General features: G+C 38.5%; 1 protein-coding gene across 5 annotated transcripts in view; it reads right to left on the reverse strand.

The window, feature by feature from the left end:
* The window catches only part of DCLK2 (doublecortin like kinase 2), a 96254-nt gene that overhangs the window by 41563 nt on the left and 31800 nt on the right, over positions 1-22891 (reverse strand). For all 5 annotated transcript variants that reach the window (XR_003924809.2, XR_003924808.2, XM_030024004.2 and 2 more), the window contains exon 3: positions 1766-1868. Coding sequence is in view for 3 of the 5 variants with exons in the window: in XM_030024004.2 (XP_029879864.1) it covers positions 1766-1868 (103 nt within the window). In the remaining 2 variants the exon portion in view is untranslated. The remainder of the gene's footprint in view (positions 1-1765; positions 1869-22891) is intronic.

Consider the following 22891-nt stretch of genomic DNA (forward strand, 5'->3'; position numbering starts at 1 on the left):
CAAAAATAGTAAGTAGAGCTGCATGCCCTGCCTTTCAAGTCATGGTCCACCCTGTACCTAACCTGCTTTTCTCCATTAAGACCTCCAGAGTTATTAGAGGAAGGAGGGACCACCAAAGCTGAAGAGACAAAGGGAGGAAAAAAAAACCCCTCCATCACTGGGTTCTCCAAAAGGGAATGAGCCCAATTAGTCTGTGCATGGTGTAATGGGAAAAGCAAACTTACAGCCTTTAAATCTGCAAAGGAAATTATAATTTTGCCCAGACTGGGATTTGCAGTGTGAGTTAATACAACCATGCTCTTCGTTTCCTGCATAAGAATAAAATCATATCTTAGCTAGTCCAAAACTATGTTAAAAAAAATAACCTTCTTGTCACCTCCATACTAGCTGAATGAACATAATCAAGCAGTTCTGGAAAAGCAGCGTGCTGGCAGTAACAATAGAATGGGAGCCAGCTGAATCCTCCATCCAAACGTATGGAGCAGTGGTTGGATATATACCTATACTTCTTGAGGTAACTCAAGATTTTGTAATGAAATTATGGCATTTGTAAAAATTAGAAAAACACCAGGTGCTTGTGCTTTCAGTTACCTGAGAGCAAGGCAACCCTCCCCCCGCTTCCCCTATTCACAACCTGAAGCTCTCTTCAAATAATCTGATGATTCTTGCCAGGGCAAGTTTTCTTTACCACAGATTAATTTTTTCATAACAGAAGATCAGGGTGATTCTACAGCTGAAACAATATAGACAGAAATATATGTCTAGTAGGGCCTGTAGAGATAAGACAAGGGGTAATGGTTTTAAACTGAAAAAAAAGGGTAGATTCAGGCTAGATATAAGGAAGAAAATTTTTTATGATGTGGGTGGTGAAACACTGGAACAGGTTGCCCAAAGAGGTTGTAGATGCCCCATCCCAGAAACATTCAAGGTCAGGTTGGACGAAGCACTGAGCAATGTGATCTAGTTGAGGATGTCCCTGCTCATTGCAGAAGGGTAGGACTAGATGACCTTTAATGGTCCCTTCCAACCCAAACCATTCCATAATTCTATGAACATGGAGAAAAAAACAACATATATTTGATATGATATTCAAAGCCAATTCTAAAACTCTCTGATTGAGGAGAGAGCCTTTTCCTTGAACTTACATTATAAATTTTCTCTTTAGAGATAAACAACTTTTGTAAACAAGTTAAATTGATGATCTGTCAATGCCAGACAGCATGGGCACAAAGTCCCAGTTTGTCTCATCTCCTTCCCCACCCAAATCCCTCCTATAACCTCACAACATAAACAGGCTCAACACTTCGTCTATAGCAGACAAGACTGGAATGTGTGAATTGTCCTGCAGGACAATTCAAGACCTGAAATGAGTGTGGTTACATATGTCATTTTTCAAAAATCTCATGAAGACAGCACTACGGAAATCTTACAGTCACAGATTTCAAAAGCAAACATTTTTAACAGATTTTAGATCCATTAGATCCATGACTGAACCTTTTAAAATTCAGTACTGTTTTTCATGTAACTTTAGGGACAGGGTCTGTTTTCCAAGAAAATAGGTCAGGTTTGTTAGTGCATTTTAATAGATTTACAGAATCCAGATGATGGTTTGGAAAAACTTTTTAATCCATAGAAAAATATATTCCCATGTATATTTTCCTAAATCACACAACTCTTGAGGACTGAACAGGGGGACGGGATGGGGAGGAGGAAGAGTTCTTAATGAAATTGACTATTTCAGTGGGTTTAGGATGTACAGTCTTACCACTGTGATCCAACACGAAGTCATCCTGAGCATACCGGTATTTCTCAGGCCCACATGCAATGAAGACATCATCATCTCCAAAGAAGTCCTGCAAGCATGTCACCTTAACAGCAAAATAGACAAAACAAAATCAACAAATGCAGTACTTTCAAATACTAAATCTTCAGTTAGTCAGCAACAATTAGTAAGTTTGTGTTTTCCTTTTCATAATGATACCATAATGTTCTTTTACAATGACAGAAACACTCCAGTTCTCAAGTACTTCAGCTCTCCCAGTATCGCAGGAAAACTCAGAGTCAAGAATGTAAAATATGACTGCCCCTCACCTCCAAACACCTTCTCTTACATCTAATGCCTGTATTTTTGCCTAGAACTACACATACATGCTGATGACTTTGACAAGTAAACACTACCCAAATATCAAAGCTTCTTGTATTCTTACATTAATTGCTTATGGGAAAATCTGTCAAGTTAAAATGATTGCATCTACAAATTTATTTTTTTATGCTCTGAGGCATTTAATTTCCATGTTTTAATGTCCTGTTAAAAAAAAATAATTCCCCCTTTTATTAAAAGGTATTCCATATTCAAGAAAAAAGAAGTAGAGAGTCCCTTCCATGCCCTTTGCAGCCCTGTCTGTTCTTAATTCTCCCAGTAAGGGTGTTACAATGTATTTCCAGAAGGACGGGGATATCAGAAAGAAAAATGTTTTAGACATGCTTTAAAAACACAAACCCCAAGACCTTGAAAAACCCTCACTTCTCAAAAGTCAATAAAAGTCAGCTTGTGCAGGAGCAAGTGTCTGCTTTAAAAACAATTAAAACCCCAAATGCCACAACAAGAAATCCCACCAAACTCATTCTAACTTGTAAGAAAAAAAGTGTTTGCAGGTAGCAAGCTATTTTTAAAATGTAAACGGATTAAAATTTTACCGTATAATCGTTTCCCTATTCTTTTTAACATTGCACACCCAAATGAGATCTGGGAATAAAAGCTATGTAGAGGCTAAGAAAGTTAGAACCATTTGGTAAACCCATGTAATTAAAGAGGTAAAACAAAAAACTGCTTTTAGGGAAACTAGCTTTTTTCTTTCCCAGATACCTGTCAACACCATTTGCATATTTTACCCACTGTGATAATAGTAAACATTGGCAGAACTACAGGAAGGGGTGTCTACTGCCTGCAGTATTCTGAGAAACACTCAGAATATCAATGACCCTGAGCTTTCTGCAAGCACACCCACACAGGGCATTCACCAGCAGCACAGTTGTCATGGCAGCTAACCCAGGAATAACAGCTGGTGCCCTTACAGCAAAATCCTCACTACAGTGCCACATGCAGTATCCAGCTTTTGTGTCACTGTGTTACGCAGCCAAAGGACTCCAGCCATCACCAAAATTCTTTTATTGTTTTCTTACCATTACAATGACAATCTGCTCTCATGGATGAGAGTCATTTTCAGCTGTACTTGAAACCGTTGCTTCTAGTTAACCGAAGAGGCAGTAATAAATGGATTCAAAAGGCCATACAAATTTAAGAGAAGTTTTGCTAACATAGGATTTATTCCTCTCTACTTAATAACTCCCTCTACTAATAAGAGGACTCATCATCATTTCCACAGCTTTCAGGAATCCAGCACCAACCCAAACCCACCACTACAGGAAAAGCTGTGAGAAAGCTTTCACAACACTTATCCCAGTAGCACTGCTGGACACAGGCAGAGATGTTCTGTGAGGCACAAGTTCACATGCAAAGCCCCCAAAACCGGGTGCCATTTCCACAAGCTCCGCCTACCATCACTGCTCTACTCATGCCCCCAATGCCGTTGCAGTGCTGTTTTGAGCAGGTTAGAGTTAAATGCTGTGGTTTAGCAGAGCCTAAAATTAATCTTTCTGTTCTGATTCAAAGCCTCCCCCTCACCCCTTATCCTATCCAGTCTAACATCTGAGCTGAGTAAGAGAGAGAATGACAGGTCTTATGTCAGACTCTGAGAAATACACAGGGATATAACTGCATGCAGCATCATCCTTTTGTAGTCTGCAGAGCAATTCTACAAAGGAAGGGTCAGATCTGTGCACAAAAGATGACAGGAGTACCCTTAGCAATGCACCTTAAAACCTTTTGTAAATGGCTATTGGGGAGGGGAATAAAGAACTTTAAGAAAGGTATTAATTTCCATATGTGCTTTCCCACATGTTCACATCTATACAGTTTCCCCAGGCAAGAATACACAGGAGTAATCATGATCAAATAAACTGCTGGAGATAGAGCAATGGCACCTCCATCTAGGAGCTCAGGCTAATGCCAGCCTCTCCGTCTGCTCACACACTGTGTATCTGACCTGTGTGACTTCCACCTGTCAGTCACAAACCAAGACCCACTTTAGCTTACTGTAAAAGATACTAAACTACACTTATAACTGAAAGCCAGATAAATGCAAGTATGAGAAAGATTTACGTAGATGCTCACTATATTCCTGCAGTGAATACTGAAGTCCTCCTTCTCCCTACAAATAGTCTGGACTGGCTACACCTAAAATATGCAAGAAGAAAAAAAATATTGAAAAACTGTATTCAACAAGGAATAAAGATCTGCTAGAACTTACCAATCCCAAATAACCACACATTAGGAGGTGAGTGAAGTATTTTTATAACCAAGTTCATGGAAATCTTCTGTTCTCCTACAAGTACAATCTAATGGTTATTTTTCTAGGCTTTTATGGTAATAAAGTCAAAGGAGCAGCTCCCAAGGTGCAAACAGATGCTAAATAAACAGTCTTCATTTCCTACAGAATTAAAATTAATGTATATGCTGCATTTAATGATAACAGGTTTTTGCACACTAAGTGAGCAAAAACTATTAAGGGAAAGCTGAAATGAATAAATTGTTTGCATGGGATTTTGAATGCTGCAAGTCCATGGTGGTCTAACTTGCAAATCACACAATTCTTCTCCAAAGGATATCTCTACTTATATCATGTAGCAATTTTTTATAGCTTTGAGCAGGATTCAATCAGTTTAGAAATTTCAAAACAAAAATATTTTGAACACTTTTTTTTTTTTTTTTTCAGAATTTCATTAGCAGTAGAACTTGTGCATATGAATAACGTGTCAGTCATTCCAGTAAGTTAGGGATCACAATTTGGTTTGTCAAACTAGTATATGACAAATGCTGCTTCTCTTTCCACTAAGTATCTATACTCTGTCTTAGCCATTCTTTGTTTTGCTGCACTTGGTGATAAAAGAACTGTTCAGTTCTTCAAAATATTTCCTAAAATGCCTTTCAAAGGAAGATGGTTTTAGCAAAGCTGCATCTAAGTGTACCACAGCAAAACCAGACAAATATGTAGTCATTCATTCAAGTAACAACTCTCTTGCTAGTCCTGATGCTGTGAGTTTCTATGCATGAAGTTGAAAATGTGAAAAGCTTTAGACACCTTGAAGAGGTTAAGCACCAAAATGAGATCTGATTTTCAATAGTGTTGAGAGCTTTTTTAAAATTACAATAATTAGGTCATTTTTGAGATTCAGATCTGGCCACTTCCCAGTTTACATCCACAAAAGCTCTACAGAAGTACTTAGAATGCACGCTTTCCATCAGTAGCCTTGCAGTAAAGCTCAGTCAGAATCTATCTTTCCTGACTGTGGCTTTAATTACCACAGATAACGCTCTTTTAAAAGAACAATATGAACACGATTTGTTTGTCCTTGGGGGAAAAAAAAAAATTTTAAATGTTTGGATTTTTTTTTTTTATGGAAGGCATATACAGAGCTGCATAGGGAAGTTTTTTAGGGTTTATCATTATAGCCAACACTACAAAGGCTTACACCAAAGGAGTTTCAGGCTTCCTTGAATTCTCCGCCTGCCCCCCCCCCCAAAAAAAAGTGAAATATATTTTGAAAAACTGCTCTAGGAACACTTTAGAAAAATGTTATCTTGTTAACTCTGGATGTTTCAATTAACATGTTTAAATGTGTTAAACCCCATTTATTTCTAAATACAACACCCTTTCCTAGCCAAACATTGCCTATGTTCTGCTGGTAACTCCACTGCCTTCCCTTTATTTAGAACAAAATGTGACTTATTGGTGCTCCTCTGACAACTCAGACTGCTATCAGGTTGTCTTGTTGCATTGCTTTTGTTCAAAACATGTCACTATACACAGCAGAGTAGTGCATATTTGGATAGAACTGGATTGAAATTGTACTCAGTCCTTTAAAAATACTTCTAATGGCTTAGAATTACAAGCAGGAATACAAGGGAATAGGGAAAAGCAAAAATGTTATGTGAGAAGTCTCAGACAAAATATAACTGGAAGTCAATGTTACATTTTCTTTTTTAGTAGGGTCACCCACAGCATTATCGTGTGTCTGTTTCAACAGAATCCGTCCACTTGCATTCTCACCATAGCTTTCTGAGATGATGTGCAAATGACTCTGGGCATCGCTGCTTCCTGATGGGCTCAAAAAGGCTGTGCTCACCATTAGACTAAAGATCAGGGGACAACAGAATTCAAGTGGCAGCATCAGGAGAATTAAATTGTAACTGGCTTCAATTGCAAGAACCCCAAACAAGTAAGCAAGAGGCTCAATGATCCAAAACTTGAATCGCTTGTTACAAAAAAACCAGTCTTTTCTCATAAAACTTCACCCCCCCGCCAAATTGAGGAAATCTTGAGACACTGAATGGATGAAGTTTTTTTGAAAAACACAAAGACCTTTCTAATAGAGGTACATATTACTAAATATGCATTAGGTTACAGAAGTGGCATGACTACCAGTAGTTTGCAAGACCATTAATGGTAAAAGCACTTCAAAATCACACAGCTGAAAGCACAAAAACGTGGTTTACAAGCAGAAGAAAATGAAGCACAAACTCACAGGAATGGGTAACACCACAAGTCAAAATGTGAAAACGGGGTGTTGAAAGGGAAGGGAGTGAAACACATCTATTTGAAAAATCAATTTCCTGATCTCCTGCTGTCTACTAGTGCAGTGTTTTAATGTCACATACACCCATCACATTTACCTTTTAAAATAGGTTTGTATTTCTGACAAATATTTATTACCAAAGAAGTTTGCTCTTTCCAAAGAAATATTTCAGTCAGATCAAGCTACTGGGCTAGAATATACAAACTGTGATCCACACAGAAATCCCTTTCCCATTACCATCACACAGGCCTAGAAATGTAATTTACATCAACCCCTACTCCCACCTTTGAATCTAACAAGCACAAGATACATTCCCACCAGAAGAAACACGAATAACAATCGATCTTTTATAGACAGAATTCAACAGGTATTTAATAATTGTCCTTTATGATGAAGTTACAACAAAAAAACCTGAATTATATAGATGAACCTTTATCCACAAGATATTTGTCCTCCAACCTCCAGAGGAAAAAAAAATTACTAAAAAAATTTTGCAAGACTGACACCATCGAGATTTTATAAACACCTGAAAAATTACTAAATAATTCAATTCCTCTCAAATCTTTAGCACTTACGAGAGTTCTGTAACCATAGACTAACAACCTCCAGCCGAAGCTCACTGGATAAATTGTATTTATTCCAGCTCTACAAATATGCTTCATTCTCAATGTAGAAAGAAGAGCCATAAAGACAAATTTTGGCTCAATTTAGTATGGCTGATTCAATTTAAGTAAGCAGCAACAGGACTGTACAGTTTGTCTGAAGAACCACACCCTGTGTCTGGGGAAAGCTTCTCTGGACAAAAAATTCTTTACATCAGCTGAAAATGGAACTAAAACATCGAAACTGGAAAAGATACGCAAGATTGTATGTATTTGTTTTAACAATGCAAGAAATATTTATATCTACTGACTTCAGGAAAACAGGATATGGTGTAAATATTTAAAAAAGGAAGCACGTAACATGCTAGGCAAAAGAAAAACTGGCATGCACAGTAACAGCTGGATTTGTGTGTGTATTTTCAGCTCAGCAGCAGTGACAGGCATTTGAGGCTGAAATTATTAACGAAATGCAGCGGGGTTTTTTCCATGAATTGCTGAAAAAAAAAGTGAATAATTTGTTAAATGTCAGCGTGACAAATCTAGATACAACCTCCCTGCATTCAGTGTGAGGGGTCTCCACATTTCTGCTGTGAAATGCTACTCCCCTTTGACTGGAACAGATTGCAGCTATGCTGTCCTGACGGTTTTCCCCTTTGCCCCTTGCATCAACCTTTATTTCCGAGCAAGCAAAAGTCAAATATTTGTCTATTTTGCCAGTCAGGTCATATTTGTAATCATCATTTTTGTTTCCCCTTTCCAAATAATGTTAGCACTGCCACTTCCTCTTCACTGCCATACAGTCTCATTAGAAATCCTGCAGTGTTTTTGAAGCTGTCAGGCTTACAGTTCAAGGGTTTATGCATGTCCTAAATTGCAAAACGCAAGGAAAGCACTCCTGCAGAAACAGGCCAGTTGTCTGTTTTCTATTTCAGTTCCATCACCAATAGGGGCAGAATTAACTTTCAAAAGGAGGAGTTTCCTTTAGGCAGCCTCAGGAACTCAAAAAGGAAGGTGAAAAGGGCATTCCCACCCTTTCCCACTGAGTACTGTGATTTCAACACAGATTTTTCTTACCTTGGAACTTCCCCTTGGTCTCTGCACTTTCACAGAAAAACTTGACCACGGGAAAGGGGGGGTATGTGTTTAACCAATATTCTTAACTACTCACTAAGCCATCAATATCCTTCATGACTGAAACCAAGACTGGCACAAAAGAGGTTCAGTACTAGCTTAAGGCAGCTATTTGCCTGGTTATACTGAGTCACATTTCCTGACACGTCTTCAGTAAACAGCGAGAGAATAGCCAGATGGTTAGCTAGAATATACCCGGGAAGTAGAAATACAGAGAAAAGTCAAACCAACGAGCCCATGACATGCCCTTAAAAAAAATTACTGTAATTGCCAGTATTCTTTTTTTAATTAACAACCTATTCATTTGGTAGAAATGACACTGTTGAAGGCAACTATAATAATTGATTTGGAAGCAGGCAAAAAAGAAACTGTTTAAGAGCCAGGCAAGTATGGAAGCCCACAGTGTACACAACAATAGCAAAAACCCCCTTGCTATATCAGATACATAGTAAACCTGGAAAATCAGGTCAAGTGGTAAGATTCCTGCTGGTAGAGAGACGAAGCACTTGACACTTGCAAAAACTTCTGTTCCTCACCAGCTTATGTTCTCTGTGACAGCTCTACTACAGAAAGTCTCTGGGAATTCCCAAATTAAACAAAATGACACAACACCAAAGGAAGGGTAAGCAAGCTGCTAACTTCTGACGCAATGCTTGAAAGAGCTTAAATGCTACTAAGACTGGGCACGTGTTTCTGCCTAAAACAGCTATAGGGTAGGCTGGGGAGTCCTAAAGCTTGAGGACATATAACCATGAGCTTGATAGACTCCAGGCGACACCTTTCCTACTGACTGTAGCTATGAGGATTATGCAATGCATCATAGTAACTTCCCCAACAGCCGACTTCCATAAGGTCATTAGCAGACCAGGACAAAAAAAACCCCTCCTTTGTTCTCTAAAAATAATTGGAATTAGGTCAAATACCTCTTAATTTCTGAGGCTCAAATGCACAGCCATTTTGTCTGCAACTAAAACGTGAAATACAGTAACAGAGATCAGATCATGCAGAAAGAATGCAGAAGTATCAACTGTGTTACAAAAGTTAAAAAATTCATTACCTGATCGCCTGTTATATGACTCTGCATCTTGACCAGCAAATTTACTTCAGATTTTAAAGCTGTGATTTTCCTTTATATTGATCTCCTATATTTGTTGACAAAATAAACTTTTCAAAAGTGGGGGTTTTTTTGTTTGTTTGTTTGCAATTTACTCAGAGGCTCTAAGACCTTTCTAACAGTCTCAGTTAATCTGTTTGTGAAAACATGTTGATGGTCCTTTTTCTCAATAGCAAATTCAAGTAATTCACATGGTTTTTGGTCTCACTCTCTAAAGTCCCATTTTAACCCATGCAGTTGGTTAACTTTAGGCTTGAGAGCAGTTCTGCTGCAGTCAATGGAATTATTTACATTCATGAAGCCAAGCACAACCACAGCTTGTGAAAGGTCTGAGGGTCTCCCCAGCTCTGCTGGACACTGCAATAAAACTATATAAAAAATCTGATTTCTAGGTCAGAACTTCCACAAGACATTGTCTGATTTACCATTTAAGGTTTGGCTCTGGTACCCTTTAGTCTCTTCCTTTAAGTTTATTAAATTCAATAAACAGTGAGAGAAAAACTGAGTTTTCTGTTTTTAAAAATTTGTAAATGTTCAATTTGCCTGCCTTGGATAAAGGCAGCTTTTTAACCTAGTTAGGAAAACAGAAAAAAGAAAAAAAAACCCCACCAATATTGAAACAAAGACCATAATGAGAGTAATTCTTCTAGGGCAGCTTCCTAAATGACTATTTAATCAATGGCTATATCACATTATTACAATCATCATTAAAAATGAACCTCCTTTCACTGATACTCCGTGATAAGGAACAGCAGTGAAAAAGGAGGAGACAACCCTTCTGTCCCACAGGGAATCTAAGGAGTAAGAAAGAAAACAGAAATGTTAAATTTTTGCCTGCTGCCTTGTAAACAGAAAAAGCCTGGCAGTAAGCCCAGGAAACGCCTAATACAGTATGACAATGCAGAAAGACCGCATAAACAGACTGGTCAGGTCACCACAACTCATTCAGCCAAACAGCTATTGGGAACAGATGACCGAACAGAGCACATATCACATTTTAGTTTTATTTCAATTTGAAACAGATTTTTGCATATTTTTTTTAACATCTTGAAGTTTAATTCAGAAAATGAACACAAGTGGAAGATCGCATTTGAGTGTGATTCAAATAGATCATCCTCACTGCAATGGAAATGACAATAAGAAAAATAAGCTGTAGAAATATGCACAAGTTAAAGTGAGTTTCTACACGTATATATTTCTTAAAGCCTTCCAGTACTGTAGGGCTTTCTGGCAACGTCCATTCACCAGTTTTTCCAAAGGGCAAAACTGATCTCTTTCTGCAAAATCATATTTCAAGTATTGCACTGATTATGTGCAGCTATTTAGATATGGGATAATTCCAGTTGAAAAGGATTAAAAATCTGGAAATTTTGAATCATTTTGAATCATTTTGAATCACACTGTACAACTCATCTGTCTGTCTCTGTAACAAAAAACACACCAGAACAACCCTTCCCGCAGTATTATCCACTACTGCAACAAGAGTCAATCATTTCAGTATATTAAACAGTGGAATTTAATGTCATGCTTCTCAATTTCACGAGTTACACAAAGAAACAACAGCCTTACTAAACATGGAATAAGTGGAAATTGGAAACAGATAATTAACAAATGCAGCTCAGGATATGACCATAACCCAGTTTGTCTGAAGAGAAAAAAAAAACCAAACCAGTATTTTCAGTTATAAGACAAGGATTGTATCTTTGCCACAGGTGCATAAATCACAGCAGCTCAAAAGTGAGCGTAACAGATTCTTTGCTTAAGTGGCATAACTGGGAAGCCTAATACAGAACCAAAAATAGCACCTGACTTCACACAGCTAACCTTCCATCTTACCACTGAGTAGCTAGTCTAAAAATAAAAGCTACTTGTATTATGAAAGAACATTAAAAGAAAAAGTGTACATATAAGGACAGATAGCTGGCTCATCCAATTCAGTAAAGTCTTACGGATTTAATGACACCCTGTTCCACAATACAAATGCAGTTAAAATATTAGTTATACCATTTTTTTTCCCATAAAATTACCCCTATTGCACTGTTATAGAAATCAGTGTCATTAGCTAATCACCCTACTTGAAAAACATGGCATTCACATACTATGGAGAACTTAAAAAAATGAAACTGGATGGCCAAATACTCAATGTACTTTAATCTCTCCAGTTCTTTAGATCAGAAGAGTTGCTATGGCATGTAGCAATAATCTACTGCAATCCAAGGTTTCCACTGTTCATGGGCAGACACTATTTCCTGGAGAGGTTACAGAAGCAGCAGTTCTTTAAATGAGAACTATTTTTCCACAGACAAATAAGAAATTCAAACTCTGTTTGTGGCCAGTGCAGAAAGAATAAAAGAAAAGGTAGAAATCTGGAAAGGTCCTTTGATGAAGGGTACAAATAATTTTTCATGAATGTCTAAGCTTTAAATAGAAGTTTTACAGTTTTACACTGGAACAGGTTGCCCAGAGAGGTTGTAGATGCCCCATCCCCGGAAACAATTCAAGGTCAGGTTGGACAGGGCTCTGAGCAACCTGATCTAGTTGAAGATGTCCCTGCTCATTGCAGGAGGGTTGGACTAGATGACCTTTAAAGGTCTATCGTGGTTTAACCCCAGCCAGCAACTAAGCACCACGCAGCTTCTCACTCACTCCCCCCCAACCCAGTGGGATGGGGGAGAAAATTGGGAAGAGAAGTAAAACTCGTGGGTTGAGATAAGAACGGTTTAATAGAACAGAAAAGAAGAAACTAATAATGATAATGATAACACTAATAAAATGACAACAGCAATAATAAAAGGATTGGAATGTACAAATGATGCACAGTGCAATTGCTCACCACCCAGCTAGTCCCCGAGCGGCGATTCCCCGCCCCCACTTCCCAGTTCCTATACTAGATGTGACGTCCCATGGTATGGAATACCCCGTTGGGCAGTTTGGGTCAGCTGCCCTGGCTCTGTCCTGTGCCAACTTCTTGTGCCCCTCCAGCTTTCTCGCTGGCTGGGCATGAGAAGCTGAAAAATCCTTGACTTTAGACTAAACACTACTTAGCAACAACTGAAAACATCAGTGTTATCAACATTCTTCTCATACTGAACTCAAAACATAGCACTGTACCGGCTACTAGGAAGACAATTAACTCTATCCCAGCTGAAACCAGGACAGGGTCCCTTCCAACCCAAACCATTGTATGATTCTGTGGTTTTCCTATGGCATGAATTGTTCATGTAGTAGCTGCTAAAGTCAGGTTTCTGTTCAAATTCTATTAAAAAAACCAAATTAAGTATCTTTAAGATTCAAAATATTAGTCTAAACACATGACTCACTGCAATTTTATGTAGTTATGTAGAGATATAAAAATCTACTGTTTTCTGAAACCTGTCAGGGTTTCAATCTTGTACTCATTCAAATCTGTTTCTCAGACCACTGCAATAGGAGAAGAAAAAGTTTAGGTACCCCATAAATTCAGATCGATCTCTCTCAGTTCTGCCCCCTTCATAGATACCATTTCACATAACAAGAAGTCTTGCTAAAATTCGTCGAGCTCCTTACAGACTAGAAGGATGCTTTTCACATGTATTTTAAGTTTTGGTCATTTAACATTTTTAACCCTTAAGTTGCTTCATCTAATTAGCATTCTGTTTCAGTACAACAACAACTGCACTTCCAGCTAAACTTGCAGTTCTATTTTTAAAATTCTAGCTTATAAGTTTTGCAATGCTAATTGCTTGCCATACATTCAAACAGCACGCACACCTTTCAAAGGCATTTGATTCTGGAAGTATGCTCCTCACTTAATTGCAAACTGGAAATACAGAAACAGAATTAAGCTTATGGATGCTCTCTAGTCACCATTTCAAACAATGACAGTTCACAGATAAAATAACGGAAATTCAGTCTAAAAATACTACCATATTGTGGGAATACTTGACTCAGTGACCACCTGTGGAAGATAGCTGCTGCTGAGTGCCCTCCCCTCAGCTTGCCCGAGCACATGCAGCTGCAGCTTGTCTGTGCTAATGAGACCCGGAAGCTTCTTTACAGGGACTGCTGGTCTCAGTGAGGGGTGGTGGGCCTGAGAGGATCCTCCTGCATCAGGGACCCACGCTTGCTTGAGCATCCCTGCTAGCTCTTGGTTTTTGCAACCTTCGGTGTCCGCCTTTCAATTGCAACAAATGGCACCCGAACAGGCTGAGGATCCTAGGGCCTAAGACGCAGTGGGTTCGACTGCATCGGTGGTAAGCCCAGCTGAACTTCTCAAACTGCTGAAAGGAAGCAGAAGACTGCGCAGCCGAATCGCCTTTTGTTGGACGACAGGTGAGCAGCTGGGAACGATGGGGAGCGAAATGTCCCGCAAAGATAAAGCCACATATAGTATGATGCAGCAGCTCCTGTGAAAAATATCAAGCCTATATAACTGAGCATAATTTGAAAATGTTGCTAAAATGAACAAAGGTGAAGTGCCCTGATCTTGATTTTGTAACTATCTTTGATCCTGAACACTGGGTCACGATAGGAGTCAAACTCTGGGAAGCAGCAATTTGAGATGACAAAGTTGCTCAATCCCTACTAGGGGCTTGGAGAATTGTTTTTGAATGCTTAAAGAAACATGTTGGGACTGGTCCGGAACAGAGATCTGCTGCTGCAGAAGCTCCAGGTCTCGCAGTCCTTGGAGTTTTCGCTCTGATATTGGAACCTTCGGCTCTGCTGTTGGTAGGAGCAGTTGGGGGGGCAGAAAAGGGTAATCATGAGGATGGTGATCCTTTTGACTCCGGACCTATGGATCCTGAAGCTGCACCAGACTTATATCCTCCTGATCCCTGTAATATTTGGGGGAAAATTAAACAACAGGCTGCTAAGGAAAGGGACACTGACATTTTACAAAACCACTGAGCTTTTCTAGTCATCTATGAAGCCAATTGCCAGCCCCGATGGGAGGGTCTGCAATTTTCTATTATCAAAGAGATGTGCCGAACTGTGAAAGAAAATGGGTTAAAAATCTCTATTTACTATGAATTTTTAAGATCTATTTTTGAGAACTATGTGTTATGTCCACATGATTGTAAGATGCTTAGCCAGTTGATTTTGTCTAGTACGCAATGTATGTTGTGGTAATCTCAATGGAGAAGGCTGGCAGAATGGGCTGCAATTGACAATTTGAATTTTCAATGTGATAATCCGTTGTAACTAATCGGGATTGATGCTTTAATGGGGTATTCAGCATAGCACTGGTATCCCTCATTCTCCCACTGGTTAAGTGATTGTGGAATGTGCTTATTGTTCGCTGAAAGCGATGTTATTAAAACAAAAAGGGGGAGTAGGGAATCTCTCTCCATAAGAGAAGTTAGCTAAAGCTAAATCGCTGGTCTGATGTAAACATCCTAGATGGTGCAGCAATATGAATACCACCTCAGCTAAAAATGTCACCTTGGCCAACATAACAGGTCAAGATTCTTTGTGCATTGCAACTGCATCACAAAGCCCATGAACCAATAGACAGGATGGCTATGACTCGTGCAGCCTGCCTGGCCAGCGAGCGCATGCGTCATAGGAAATACCGTGATTTTTTTGAAGAGCATCGGGCTGGTGTACGGCAAGACCACTGCTGCCTCCGTGGGGACGCCCACGTAAAGCTGGCACCTACCGATTGCTGGGCTGAGTTCGCGGAGCAAGACGGCACAAGAATGTACAGATGGTCCATCTTCCTCATAGTCCTCGGATGGACGTAGTTATGGATACCGCCGCAAGCCAAAGATGACATCTGGATGACCCTGGCTGATGTGACTGGACAAGATTGCTTATGCCTTAGTACAGCAACACCAAACAATCCTTTTTTTTACAGGTTTAATAGGAGGTTCCATTGGCATTAACAAAGTTTAAGAACCTGTTGATTAGTTTTGATTTGTCTTGTAGTGGTTTCTTTGTATTTCAATTTGTGTGCCTTGTATGTTGCAATGTGTTTAAAAATTAATTGATAGATCAAGTAAGGCTGTGTTAACTATAAATAAAGAAGGGGGAGATGTGGAAGTACTTGACTCAGTGACCACCTGTGGAAGATAGTTGCTGCTGAGTGCCCTCCCCTCAGCTTGCCTGAGCACATGCAGCTGCAGCTTGTCTGTGCTAATGAGACCCGGAAGCTTCTTTACAGGGACTGCTGGTCTCAGTGAGGGGTGGTGGGCCTGAGAGGATCCTCCTGCATCAGGGACCCACGCTTGCTTGAGCATCCCTGCTAGCTCTTGGTTTTTGCAACCTTCGGTGTCCGCCTTTCAATTGCAACACCATATATACTGTGAAGGTATTTGGTGCTCAGCAAATTAGCTTCCATGCTTACTCTGCTTTGCCTGTCATGACCTATTGAGGTCTGTAGAACTTGTATGCAACACCTGAACAGTTATGCTGGGCTAGAGGCATCAAGTAAAAACAATGAGGATATAACTGATTAACCAAAAGATTAGATGCCTAGAAATGCAAGAAAAATTACAGTAATACAGGAAACAGAGACTGTACTTTGTAACTGGCTTTCAGAGATCCAATTCAATTCCATTAGCTCCAAACTTCAACCAATATTATTTCTAAGTCTGTTGCTGCTGCTTCTGAATTGCTTTACTAAGCAGATAAACAGCTGTAAAACACATTTGAAGATATAGAAACATCTTTGATTTCATGTTCAGACAACAAATGTATACAAAGACAGCAGAAAAGTAACATTTTTAGGCACTGACAAATAGATGTATCAATACCATTATACCAGAAGTCCTGCCAGAAAAAACGGTGTCTCCATCAGTTTCTCCTTAAAACCAAAACCCAAAAAAATCTCACACATGTTTCTTCCTTCATGTTTGAAAATGTCAGTTATTCCTTCAAACATCCACAAGTTTCAGAAAAAAAGCAAAGTGGACACCTGCTCTGAAGCACAGAACAAAACCAAACCCGCCCCCCAAAACTCTCCAGACCATGTAACAGTACAGAAATGAATTGCTAAGACCCACTTCTCAGTCAGTTGAATTTTGTGGCATCTGCTATAAGGCTTGGGTGAAGTATTTTAGATATCCTATTTTAAAATCACACTATATTACATTTTTATTGCTGTATTGCTATTAGCAGCTTGGAACTTGACTTTGGTGAGCTAGGCAGAGGATTTAGGTGACTCAGTACTTTTTTTGGTTTAAAAGCTGACTCAGTCTGTTGGGGTTTTTTTAGGTAATGTGTGAAAAAATGGGAAGGTGAGAAAGATGCATATAGGGTCATAATTCAGCAATAAACGACTAAATATTAAAAAACCCTAAAGAGGTTTGGATAACTGTTTCTGCTGAGCAGAGACACTGCTGAACATAAGAAGCACCTGGTAACATTATCTTGGTTTCTAGACCTCTGTATCAATTATATGATAGGTGCTTTTGAAATGCATGAGAAAGATCATCCTGTTTCAAATTAATTAGTTCAGAATTCATTACTGGTATCAGGAAATATATTTTCAGATAGCAGGAACAATGCATTATAGATTGTTACTGAAGATCCATTTCCAAACCACAGACTTTAAAAATACATTCCAGGCCTCCTCCTACAAGATACTGAACTATGAAGTGTAAAATGGAGCAAGCACAACCTTCAAATCATAACTTCAACCACAGTGAAACTCAGCACTGAAGGCCAGTCACTGAAGGCTCTGCTACCCTTGGAAAACCATGTTGGCACTTTAAAAGAATTTTTCACTTTCTTGCACTTACATTTGGCAATACTTGAATCGGTACTTTCTTCCGAACTCCTACCACTCATTGAAGTTCAAATAAAAGCCATATTTATTCCTGTAATACAAACCTCTTCTGACTTTAGAATTACATAAAGCTAATTTACATAGTGGAAGGCCCAATGCAAAATTTAGATTTGTATAATCTTGAGATTTTGGTTGACTAAATCTTTTCAGTGGTTTGGCTTAATCTATTTTTCCAAAATTTTACTTGAGATAACTGCTGCTAAACTGACACTCTCCTAAGTTTGTGTTTTTCCCATAATAATGTCAGAGTTCACTAAACACATTATTTTATCCAAGGGCTGTTTTTTTCAAATAACCCTTTTCCCTTTATGTAAAAACTACTTAGAAGCATTAATACATTACTGAAAGCCATTTAAATACAATGAGAAATGTGAATTGGGATACATTTGTTAATTTCAAGTTGTTGGTGTTTTGTTGGTTTTTTTTAAATCACCAGTTCATCAAGCATTTTATCATACTTTGCCTTCATGATGCTTAAGACCTCACATATCAGACCTCATTATTTTCACTGCATTGATCACATTTTTTTTCACATACAGAAAACCAGTAAGTGCAGCCGTAGAATCCCTTCATGTTCCTAGTCATATTGTATACAAAGCTAGCCAGTCTGGAAATCACTAATCACCTATTTCTGGTTAAATAAACAAACACACAAACAACAAGCAAAACCCAGTCTGCTTCAAGCTAAAACTAAGCCCAGGCTATGAAACTGGAAGCAAGAGTTATATATGGAGATACCATCATTTTTTTCTCATTAATTGCATATCAGCAAGAGCAGTTATGAGATAGTTTTGTGTCTGCCAGTGCCACTGTGTATTATAAACAATACTGCTTCATTATTCTGTGGGGTTTTTTCCATTTAATTAGTTTTCTTTAGCATTTGCATATATTTATCATACCTCTTTTCAACTTTGATGAAAGAGGTTTTTTAAAAAACATTACTTAAACTGCAAATATACATAAAAATGTAAACTACGTTACAGTTTACAACAAAACTGGGAACAGATGAGGGTTCCCAGCTATAATACATACACAGCTAGTGACATGGAGATCACCTCCAACCATAGAGGATGCTCCCCGTGTTCCTGATCCTAAGCTACTCCGGGGCAGCTAAGAAAAGCAAATGCAGCCCCAACAGGTGAATTGCCACATTATTCTGCACAGAACTGGAAGCTACTGTAGCTGCAACGCTTCTCTGGCATCTCTCATGATGTTCCCATCACAGCTCCCAACAAGTGGAATTAATCAAGCTCAGTCTGTCTGAATCTAAGCTGCAGCACTGATGCCTTTGCCCTATGCTCCATATTCCAGTTTAAAGAGAATGGTATCAAGATGTTCAGTCGGGCTCAAAATGTACCTATTGTTGCAGCTGATGGAAATACCTATGCAAATAATTTGGGAATCCCTGGATTACAGGTTTTTTCCATCACCATTATCAGGATTAATTTGCAAAACAGAAAAAAACTTCCAAGTTCCCTCCTCTTCCTAAAAACAAAGCAATGTCCTCACCAAGACTAAGCAGACATAAGATCATGGCATCAAGAGCTGAAAAGTGTATTTACAATAGGTTTTTAATTTATTCTGTAATAAGATAATAACAATGTTGAGGTTGGAGATGATACTATCTGCATACAAGTTCAAAACTTGACTCTGCTAATATGGAGTCCATCTCACACAGAAAAACCCAGGGTAGCTTTAATCTAGCCATATTCAATACTAACAGTAGCAATGCTCCAGCATAAAACTTCGCAAAAGGCAGTCTGGCATCCTGGGTACCAATACCAGCAGCTGAGGCCTGGGCTGCTGCCACTGCACTGCTGTTTGTATCAGAGCCAGCTTAAAGCCACGCTGCAGTTGCACCTATTCACTCTCAAGTGATCCTTCTGGAACTGAAGTGTATTATAAACTCACCCCTGCTCCATGCAGAAGGGAGGTTTGTAGTAGACAGCTCCACAGCCTGCATCTGGGTATGTAACTGCACAGAAACGCACATTGTACACTAGAGTCTGCTTCCAATACAATAGAATAAAAGGAGTATGGGCAGTCTCTTAATATCACAAACATACCTTTCAACTAGCAGCAGCACCAGGGAGTGCTATTTAGCAGCACATCAGGAGTAGATACTGGATCTGCTCAGAACTGAAGGCTTTGAAGCAAACACTGCAGCAGGTTGTCATTGTCACATGCTTCTGATTACACATACAACAACATGGCACCAATTCTGTTCCTCCAGTTTTCTGCGGTCAGGTCAAGACTTTATTTTTTCCATCTCCAAAAAGTATACAATGTCTGGAGAAACATCCTAATTTAAGCAGCACAGTGCAATTTGTCTTTTTTCTTCCTGCTAACTTCCATTACGTGTACAGTTCAATATACAGTTAGTTGTCTGATCCTGAACAAGCAGATTTAAAAAAAAAAATAATTCTCATTTGACTAATATTTTGTATGTACCTTGTGTCAGAAACAGAAACACCTGAATTTTTGTCATTCTCTTCCTCCTTAGACTACAAGAATCTTATACTCCCCAAGAGCAGAAAATGCTTCCTCAGGCATGATTTCTGACGTTCTCTTCAAATGCTTAAGTATCACCACAGGCTTGAGATAATACAGACCATAAAAGGGTAAAGCAGGCACTTAAACAAAAATGCATCAGGATATCATCATTGAATCTCACATATCGGTTATACTAACAGATTCACTTTACACCTCCTGCTCTTGCAATTCCTCCCATTGAGAGAATTTCTGTCTATACTGGAGTCCTGGTTAGAATTTCAACCACTCCTACACTTGTTTACAGCAGTATTAGCCTTAATCCATTTAGTCACTATTGCTAAAGCAGGAGTATAGTTCTGGTGACTACTCCTTCATTATGAGGTTATTGGTGTCCTTATTTCTACTCTCACAGTCTAAGGCTTTTGCAGATATTCCCCAGTGCTTAAAGAGCTTCCTAAGCAGCTTCTGGGAACATATGTTGTTTTTACTAGCTCTGGGTAGAGTTTCACTATGTGTGCCAAGCAGATCTCCGTGGGGCCCTGTTAGTGATCAACTGATTTAGTGTTTAAAATTAGAACCCGAGCCCAGCTACTTTTTGCACATTCACTTAAAGAGTCTTAATTCTTATCTGCATTCAGCATATCCAGTCATAGTTACCTGATTTTACTTACCCTGGCATTTTCTCTACTTGTACATTAAAATGGACTGGCAGTACAGTGCACTCTGTACAGTGCATTAAAATGGGCTGGCAGATACCTGACTTGCAAAGCCTTCCCCAGACAAGAAGCTCTCTTAGAAGCTGCTGTAAAGAAAACGCCTAGAGTTATGATTTGCGGTGATACAAACTGTCTATTCAACATTAACAATAGCCTTTTTTAATTCAGTTGCAAGTGGAAAGTCTGAGGGATAATAGGCAACATGGCTCATTTATTCCCCCAATAAGGTCGTAATGCTAAAAGGTTTTCTAGAAAGCATATACTGGATCAGTGGAATTTTTATTTTTCCCCCTTTTCTAAGCCTCCTCAGAAATATTTCTAGTGGAGATGCAGATCCCCAAGAAGGGAATTTAAAATTATCAGCTATTACTTTACTATTCCTAATTAGCTTTTAGAAACCATCTGTTTTCTATGAACACCATGTTGAAACTGCTGCTTAGAATACCATATGGAATAGTTAACTGCAACTCCAGGAATCCATGGTTCACACTGCATCTGCTAAGTATTCTATAGATGTTTCCCTGACAGGCTTTTCTTCTGTGGAAAGGGGACTGTAGCAATATTTTTTGTTATAAAATTCTTTGCTTACTAGTCTAAAAAAAATCCTTTGAAATTGTTATACAAATATTTACATGCAATACATGGCAGTTACCTAATGGTGCCTTTAAAGGAGTGAGAACTATTAATAAACACGGAGGAACTCAGTCATCCTGAAATCTGTTTACGTGCAAGGATTGAACGCAGCTTTCTGCAGAGCTGTATTAAAGTCTAAAATTTATTTTTATGATTCCTTTATGACATTTAAGACCCAGATCAAACAAACATGACTGCTCAGAGCCTGCAAGTGAGCAATGGTCAGCTTCTTTGGACTTGTGCTGATTTTTCTCAACTCAGTAACCATCGGTACAGATATTCCTGAAAGTCTATCTAGAGAATGCTCTAAAAGATACAATATGAAGTCCCTGCAATACAACAACCAAGTTCAGTGAAAGTTCTTAGTCCTTCTGGGAAGATTATTTTCTCTGATTTGGTTGACTTATTTGTAATACTTAGGATAACTTTAAAACCTGTAGGTTTAAAAAAAAACCCCACACTTAAATCTGCAGAAGTGCAATCTCCCCCTACACACAGTTTCTCTTAACATGCTTCATGTTTAATTAAGTACTGTCAACCCAAATTTAAGTTTATAAACAGACCCCAGAAATGTTCAAGTATTGCCCTGTGCATCAGCAAGTTACTACTGTGAGAAGCATATGCAGGGAAGTAAAAAGCAGTGAGACTCAGCAAGAATACGAAAGCAGTAAAATTTAAGAATATAAGTTATGAAAATAACACTATTTAAAACACGTACATGTTTCATCTCCCTCCAAGCTTATATTAGAGATGAGAATAGCAAAAGTTTAAAACATTTTTATAAAGAAATGAGGTATTTTATGGCTTTTTAGCAAGTATAGAAGTTAGAAAAGTAAATCATATTAATGTTAATGCCTCATAGGCTACATGCAAATGTATCTACTCTCAGTCTCTAACTGTGCCACCCTCTTGGCCATGCGCTTTAGAAGTTATTCCAGCCATTTGCCAACTCAGAGATTTCACAGTAAATATTGACTTTTTCTCTCAAAATTTGCAAATTTCACAGATATTTTTGCTTTTAACATGAAGTCTTTTAAAGTAAAGGGGTTTACTTCCATCTACTTCAGTGAAGTAGATGGAAGTAAAAGCCATGCTTATTGTGTGTCATTGTAAACTCCTTATATCCAAGGCAAACGAATACAGAAATCCTCTATGTGGATTTATTGTCTGCCAGTATGACGTGGCAGATGCTGCATCAGCTTTTTCTAAAACAGTCAGGTAACTTTTTTTTAAAGAAACACCACAAAAGTGCATTTCATTTACTTCATGATGGCTCCTCCAATCTCTACTTCACAATTCCTGGGAAACACAATTACTCATTTTTTACTAACATTAAGCTTGTGACAAATTCAGCCAAAGGAAAGTAAAATTTTAACCCACTGAATTGAGTTCAATTAAAAGAATAGTCTTCATTTGATAAAATTCCTAAAAAAATAGTCTCCATTTGGCAGAATTTTCTTCACACGTAGTGAGATCATATTTACCTAATTTGAGTGTTTCAAAGCATATTTCATCAATTAAAAACCAAGAAATAATTTTCATCAAGTTGCAAGATTCCTACTTCTTTCAATACAGTGTTTTAAATAACTTTTACAGCCAAAAATTCATAGTGGTTTTCGGATAGATTTGCCATTAAAAGATTTTGTAATTACTCAATACTTTGTTATAACAACAACAACAACAACAAAACCAAAATGAAACAAAAAAACCAGCCTTATTGATATCACTAAGTTACAAT

This window comes from Aquila chrysaetos, chromosome 1 (genome assembly GCF_900496995.4).
Source record: "Aquila chrysaetos chrysaetos chromosome 1, bAquChr1.4, whole genome shotgun sequence".
NCBI lineage: Eukaryota > Metazoa > Chordata > Aves > Accipitriformes > Accipitridae > Aquila > Aquila chrysaetos.